Source organism: Diadema antillarum, unplaced genomic scaffold, assembly GCF_040938485.1.
Source record: "Diadema antillarum isolate AM-2024a unplaced genomic scaffold, OU_Dant_1.0 seq00000635_RagTag, whole genome shotgun sequence".
In the NCBI taxonomy this organism is placed as follows: domain Eukaryota; kingdom Metazoa; phylum Echinodermata; class Echinoidea; order Diadematoida; family Diadematidae; genus Diadema; species Diadema antillarum.
Window position 1 is genome coordinate 549,959 of NW_027271552.1, and position 8,213 is coordinate 558,171.

Consider the following 8,213-nt stretch of genomic DNA (forward strand, 5'->3'; position numbering starts at 1 on the left):
TGTAATGATTTACGAAGGTATTTAACTTTGCTAGCGGTCAAGACAGTTCAAGTGACTAAAAACACCATTCGAAGACGGCTTCTATACTTTAAGCAAGCATATGGAGTCCGCATCAAACAAGACTACCCCCATCCCCCTCTCTTGCTACTCTTCATCTTGGCGGACAGTCAATCAGCTTCGAAACGTCGACCATCGACGTGTCCGTCTGTTCAGCATCCAAGTTGCTTATACTTTGGTTACCCTTGTTATAACGACCAGGTAAAAATACAAACAGTCCTACGTTTGACTAACCACATGTTGACAACACAACCTCTCTTCTAACAATGTAAACACATTAAACCCAAGCAGTCAAACAACGTGTGAACTCTGTGTCCCGACTTTCTCATTTCATTGGATATGACAGAGCAGATACAGAGACAGAGCAAAAAAGGACAAAACATTATTCCCGATTTGTTTGTCTGTATTTACTCTCTCTCTCTCTCTCTCTCTGCTTTTGTATCTCATGATTTTCTTAATTCATGTTGGAGATGACAGAGCAATATAGCAAAAAGAGAGAAATCTCCTCAACCTGTTTGTATTTACGATGCATTTACTTTGTCGGAGTAAACCTGTAGTAAACACTTAATAGAATGTTGTTTAAAAGGACAAGCTGTATACCACAAGTACAATATCAGAATTCTCTCACCTATAATGATAAACAAACACAGCGCAGTGACATTCTTCGCAGGTTCTTTTGAAAAGTGTCTTCCCATTAAGGCGGAATAGGCCATCTGGGAAACAGAGCATAGAAAAAAGAAGAAGATATAACTACATAATGACCAAGTACCGTCTCAAAAATAATCGTTGTAACTATTGGAAATACTAAATTTATTTCCGGTAATGACTATCAAAGTTTGTACAACCTATGCTAACACTTCCGAAGACCATGCGTAAGTTGGTGCTCAGAATGCTCGGAGCAATTACGAGCCACTATGTTTATAAATGAGAAGAATGGAGAGACCAGTTGAAAAGACAGTACCTTTTGCTTGGACGAAAAACAAAAAGAACAGAGCAGTTTGTATATTGGATTTGAATCGGGAAAAAGAAGGGCAATGTTCGTGCGATTCAAACGGTATCAGTAGAGGATCTACAAAACAGGCCAAAAAACAAAAAAGGATAAATTCCTTATACAGTGCACTCCCGTTATAACGAAATGCTTGGGACCGGCAGTTTTCTTTCGTTATAACGAAATTTCGTTATAACCGAACAAATACAATGTATAACGAAAACAAGGAACCACGTATATATATCATAGTATGTTTGCTGAATACTCATCATACACTGGAAAGCTATGTGAAATGTGATGGGATAACTGTATTACAATAATAAACACAAGTTTCCCTCAGAAACTGTGCGTGACACAATGAGCAAACACACAGTGGTGTGAAGTGTTCACCCATGCAGAGACGCTATAAATGCTTGTTCCGCTACGCAGTATTTTCGAAAGAAATTCGCATTTCGTTATAACGGAGCACATTTCTTTTGTTTTTCTTTGTTGGTGGCGCACGGAAAAGACTTCGTTATAACGGAAATTTCGCTATAACCGTGTTCGTTATAAGCGAATTTTCTACCATAGACCGTAATGGTGATAATTTTGGGACCAGAAGATTTACTTCGTTATAACGAAATTTCGTTATAACCGTATTCGTTGTAACGGGAGTGCACTGTACAAGAGATGCAATATAAATCAATACACACAAAATATTGCACGAAATTTATTGACATGGTGCTGATTGCCTCGTGAAAGTTATTAATGATAACAGTACATTTTGTAGTATACATTTTGTAGTACACGGAAATCATTTCCAAGATTACAAGTAAGCGAAATTATCATTAGAGTATTGATTTCATCATCATTGTCACAATGCGACCAGTTTTACACCCCCCCTTCTCCTCTCATTTGCATTAGGATCATGCATGCTCACATCTTAGCTTTATTTTGAACACATTAGATAGGGACTATCATAAGGAATAGGATAAGGTACCAGTCTGACTAGCGGGTCAATAACACATAGCCCAGGGTTTTAGCATAGTTCAGACAGGTGGGTTTAATTGGGTAGGATGCAAAATCTTTTGTGTTTGTGTATGCAAGTGAGGTTGAGAGTGCCCAGTTATGAGAGAGTGTGTGTGAGAGTAGAAAGAAGGTACCAAGAGCTCCTTGCAGAAGGATGAAGAGCTGAGGAGCTGCAACCCAGGCTCCTATGTGTGTGTAGCTATATGGAATTGGGAAGGCACGCCCTAATTCGCAAGGTGGTTTTAGCATGACTGGCAAAACCACAGATTTGCAGGCAGCGTGACTTCTGGCAGCACAGGCCAGGAGGAGCCCATTTCAGCGCAACTTTTGGCAGCACAGGCCAGGAGAAGCCCCCAACTTCCCCCAGCTTGACTCACCCCTTTCATGAACTGGATGAGCTGGGCTTATGAGCTGAGCTCACGACAAAGCTCACGACAAACGTCTAGCCCGCATCGCTATATAACGCGACATCCTGCACTCATCGATCCCGAGCTGCTATTCAGCACGCAGCATCCCCGGCACTCGGCATCACGCCACTCGCCAAACACTCGTCGACATTCGGCATCTGTCGGCGTCGTTCGTCTCGGAGCCCCGCCTTCGGACCTACTCACCGTCTTCGTCCTCCAGTGTGACGCACCTGCCCGTCGTCCGCTCTCCCGCGTGTAAGACCCTTGGACACTCCAACCTTGTGAACTTCACGCGAGTGAACTGAAGGACTCGGTAGCTCGATCCGCACCCCCCCCCCGTTTCCAGGTGCTATTTAACTATTTAAATCCCGTGATTGTGTGTATGTCTGCCACAATGTGATTTGGTAGAAGAGTAATCTTTGCAGCAATACTGTTCGTTTATGTATCCCTTTCAATTGTTCATTTTTTGGTACTACTTGATTTTTATTTCATTTTGACGAGCCGGAAAGCACCGAGCTTCGTCAATAATAAACAATTTATTTCACGGAATACATTTGTGCAACGCCGCCTTTCTTCAGAGTTCATAATTTATACCATTATACCACTGTAACAGGACTTAATCTATCGTCAGCCAGACTACTCAGAGCCAAGAGCTGACATAAATGGCGACCACGAAGGGACTTTTTTTATTTTGATAGATTAGGTTAAAATATAGTTTGGTGTAGTTAGCAAGTTTTGTATGTGTTATCAATTCTCATGCAATGCTATACCCATGTTATATGCAATTCTCATGCAATGTTATATTCTATGCTGTATAGGTAATTCTGCATGGTAACAGTGTGTCAAGTGGGGAAAAGGAGGCTTCATCAGCTGTGCCTGTCTTCACTTCAATTCTGTGCAGCGCGAAATTTATTTTGGTATCCAAAGTGTGCAAACTTATCCTCAGTGCCTTACAGTATGGAACGTGATAAATTCATTGCACAGGGAAAAGAATTTGGGTTTAGTGGCAGTGAGTTGAAGGAGTACGTTGATGAGTGCATTAAGGAAGCCAGCGATGAGAGAGCAGAAACTAGGCGAGCTGAGACAGATGCTAGGAAAGAACAAGCAGACTTGATAGCCCAACAAATCAAACTAGAGGAATTGAGGAATGCTAATGGGATGGGACACAGGCCCAAGGTTGGGAATAAACCATGCATTCCCCCTCTGCCCGTTTTTCAAGAAGGAAAGGATGACATAGATAGTTACCTTTGTCGGTTTGAAAGACATGCATCCTGTGTTGGATGGGATAAGGAGGATTGGGCGCTAGCACTGTCAGCTTTGTTATCTGGTAAGGCCCTTGACATTGTCTCTAGGCTTACATCAGAGCAGGTGCAGGACTACGAGATTGTAAAATCGTCCCTGCTGAAAGGTTATGACCTCACCCAAGAAGGTTATAGGTTAAAGTTTAAGCAGGCTAAACTCCGCCAGGGTGAAACATTTGTGCAGTATGCTTCCCGAATCGAAAAGTATTTGGATAGATGGATTGAGCTCAGTCCATACAATGATGATGTTCAGGGACTTAAAGCTTTGTTGATCCAAGACCAAGTATTTGATGCATGTAGCAAGGAGTTACTGATGTTTGTCAAAGAACGTCAGCCTAGGAATCTGACAGAGGTTCTATCACTTGCTGATCAGTATCGGGATGCCCACATGGACCCTAGGATTAGGAGGATGAAAGACAAGCCCATTCATTCTAGTGGAGCCCAGCAATCCAGTTCATACACTGCTAATACAACTAACAGTGGTACTAACAAACCTAATTCCTCCACAGGAGCAGTACCATTTAGAGGAAAGTCTGGTCAATCTCAGTCACCCATGAAAAGGTCAATGAAATGTTTCAATTGTTCTCAATTTGGTCACTCCTCTTGGAATTGTCCAGATAAGAAAGGTCGACAGGAGAAGGGTGCGAGTTTCACAGAGGGCAAGCCAGCAGCAGGTCATCCCCAGGACACGGGACCCGCTGAGCCACGACGCAAGGAGCCGAGTGAGACAACCCACCTGCCGGAACAGACGGGGATGTGCCTCATCGTGGAGCCCTCACCTATCGTGAGGGAGAATCTCACTGACAACGGAGCTGCAGTGAAATTGGCAACTGGTGGCACACTTCCTGTACTGTCAGCGGCTGCGTGTGGAACACGCGGAGATGCTATGCCAGTGTGCCAAGGCATGGTGAATAGGCGGCGTGTGGAGGTACTTCGCGACTCGGGTTGTTCAACCGTTGTTGTGCGACGCAACCTTGTGTTGGAGGAGCAATTCACTGGTGAGCAGAGGACCTGTGTGTTGATCGATGGAACAGCGAGGACGTATCCCGTCGCAGTTGTTGAGGTAGACACACCCTACCTAACGGGCACACTTGAAGCGTTGTGTATGGATTCGCCTGTTTATGATCTCATTCTCGGAAATGTGAATGGAGTCCGCGAACCAACGAATCCAGATGAGAAATGGGAGCCAGAAAGTCATCAGGCCAGTGCACTGGAAACCCGAGGACAAAAGAGGCAAGCAAAGCGTGCACAACCGGCCCTTTTAGTGCCGGAACCACTGGAAAGCATTGTGTCAGTGGATGGCTTGGTGCAGGCTCAGAAGGATGACGAGTCGTTGAAATCGCTGAGAAACCTTGCGGAACTGGGGGATCAACGTGTGACAAAGCAAGGCAATACTACGTCGTTCGTGTACAAGAGCAATGTGCTCTACAGGAAATTCCTTGACGTAACCCCAGGATCAGATGTGGTGATGCAAGTCGTTGTGCCATCAAAGTTTCGGAATCAGGTCATGAAGCTGGCACACGAATCCATTTTTGGAGGTCATCTGGGAAACAAGAAGACCTGTGACAGGATTCAGTCCAACTTCTTTTGGCCTGGGATGCATGCCGATGTGGGACGGTACTGCCGTTCGTGCGGGCCATGTCAGCGAACCTCTCCAAAAGGTAAAGTAACAAAGGTGCCCCTAGGATCAACCCCCCTCATCGATGAGCCGTTTAGACGGGTTGCCCTCGACATCATTGGACCAATTGAGCCCGCAACCGGAAAAGGGAATCGCTTTATCCTCACTGTAGTCGATTATGCCACGCGATACCCGGAAGCGGTAGCTCTACGCCGGATTGACACACAGACAGTCGCCGAAGCATTGGTCAACATCTACTCGCGCGTCGGAATTCCTCGTGAAGTGCTAACAGACCGCGGAAGCCAGTTTACATCGGATGTCATGAAAGAAGTTAGCCGCCTGCTCTCCACCCGGCAGATGACAACTACACCCTATCATCCGCAATGCAACGGCTTGGTCGAGCGCTTTAACGGTACGTTAAAGGCCATGCTTCGCAAAATGTGTGAAGAGAAGCCCAAAGACTGGGACAGGTATGTTAACCCCCTACTTTTTGCCTACAGGGAGTCGGTTCAAGAGAGCACAGGATTCTCACCCTTCGAACTTCTATTTGGAAGGACGGTTCGAGGTCCTCTCACTATTCTTCGTGAGCTGTGGACAGGAGAGGTGGAGGAACCAGAGACCAAGACAACGTATCAATACGTTCTCGACTTGAAGGACCGGTTGGAGGCAACATGTAAACTTGCCCAAGAGAATCTCGGCCTGTCAGCCGAGAAGTACAGAAAGCAGTACAACCGGAAAGCGAAGCATCGGAAGTTCGAAGTTGGTGATGAGGTCCTGCTCCTACTGCCAAGTGACCGCAACAAATTGCTTATGCACTGGCAGGGACCATTCAAGGTAGTTCAGCGAGTGGGATACCTGGTCTACAAGATCGATATGGACGGAAAGGTAAAGACCTTTCACGCCAATCTTCTGAAAAGGTTCTTCAGAAGAGATAACCTCGACGAAAATGATGTCGCTTGCGTCTCAGTCGTGGATGACGGCACGATGGATGAGGACGATGGGGAGAACACCCAGCCTACAGCTAGGAACAACCTACTGCATCTACCAACATTACCCCCCACTGAATCGCTCCAAGACGTGCAGATTAATCCCGAACTGGATGAAGGTCAGCGCGGGACTATAAACTCTGTACTGGAAGAGTATCAGGAGACCCTGACTGACATGCCTGGATTAACAACTCTGGGAAAGCACGACATCAAGCTACTGAGCAAAGAACCGATCAAGAGCAAACCCTACCCACTACCCCACGCACTGCGAGGTGAAGTCACAAAGGAGGTGAAGAAAATGATTGACCTCGGAGTTGTAGAGCCATCTTTGTCACCGTATGCATCTCCTATAGTCATGGTCAAAAAGAAGGATGGCTCCATTCGGTTTTGCTGTGACTATAGGAAGCTGAACCAAGTCACAGTGACGGATGCAGAACCGCTCGCCGATCAAGAGGAAATCTTCGCAAAGCTGGCCAATGACATGTACTTCACAAAGATCGACTTAGCAAAAGGGTATTGGCAGGTGCCGCTCACAGAGAATGCCAAGGAACTCACAGCCTTCGTGACCTCAGATGGCTTGTATCAATTTTCGACAATGCCGATCGGGTTGGTAAATGCGCCAGCAAGCTTAAGTCGCATAATGAGGGACTTACTCCGTGGCCTGAGTAATGTGGATAACTTCATAGATGATATCCTGATCCACACGGCTACATTCGAGGAGCACATCGTCACTCTAAACGAGGTACTGAGGAGACTGAGGCAGGCGAACCTGACGGCAAGACCGACCAAGTGCTTCATCGGGTACCGGAGCGTCGAATTTCTTGGTCACTGTGTAGGACAAGGCGAGCTTCGACCAGTCCAAGACAAGGTAAAAGCCGTCAAAAATGCACCACGACCGAGGACAAAGAAGCAGCTCCGCTCCTTTTTGGGCCTTGTCGGGTACTACCGACGATTCATCCCGAACTTCGCCGCGATAGCCGCCCCATTGACGGATCGCACAAAGAAAGGAGAGCCCACAGTCATTAGATGGGGAGACGCGGAGGAGATGGCCTTCAACACGCTAAAGAAGAAGCTAGAGAAAGAGCCCATCCTCCATCTTCCTGACTTGGATGCACCCTTCATTTTGAGGACAGACGCCTCTGACATTGGCCTGGGAGCTATCCTCCTACAAGAACGAGATGGAAGGAAATTCCCAGTCGCCTACGCCAGTAGGAAGCTCCTCCCAAGAGAACAGCGCTACTCCGTAATGGAAAGGGAGTGCCTAGCCATCATATGGGCAACACAGAAGTTTGAGGCCTATCTGTTTGGTAAGCACTTCGAACTCGAAACTGACCATCAACCTCTCAAGTGTATCGCACGATCGAAAGTGGCAAACGCCAGAATCCTACGATGGGCGCTTGCTCTTCAGCCATATCGATTCACCATCACTGCGATCAAGAGTAGCGAGAATGTAGGTGCTGATTACCTCAGCAGGATCCCTGAAACCTGAACTTAGGACTGTCGCCTAAACAGGGAGACCTGTTTTCCCTTTCTTTCAGATATATTGACACTGGATTTCCACCCCAATGTGTATTTCACAGGAGAAAGCCACTCCGCTAACACAAACTAATGATTTACAATGTTCTAATTCACTAATGTTTTTTTCCCTCTTTGAAATTATAAAAATTTCTTGAAGGAGGGGGAGATATGTCACAATGCGACCAGTTTTACACCCCCCCTTCTCCTCTCATTTGCATTAGGATCATGCATGCTCACATCTTAGCTTTATTTTGAACACATTAGATAGGGACTATCATAAGGAATAGGATAAGGTACCAGTCTGACTAGCGGGTCAATAACACATAGCCC

The 8,213-nt window shown here is 46.1% G+C and overlaps 1 protein-coding gene across 1 annotated transcript; it reads left to right on the forward strand.

Moving 5' to 3' along the window:
• The first annotated feature begins 3,417 nt into the window (after positions 1-3,417).
• On the forward strand, positions 3,418-7,854 carry LOC139736267 (uncharacterized). The gene has a single exon (XM_071646997.1). It carries the CDS (start codon positions 3,418-3,420, stop codon positions 7,852-7,854), a length of 4,437 nt encoding a protein of 1,478 aa, XP_071503098.1.
• Positions 7,855-8,213: the final 359 nt, after the last annotated feature.

Bases quoted from the DNA above. Each gene is read 5' to 3' on its own strand.
- LOC139736267 (XM_071646997.1), top strand. From the start codon at position 3,418: ATGGAACGTGATAAATTCATTGCACAGGGAAAAGAATTTGGGTTTAGT.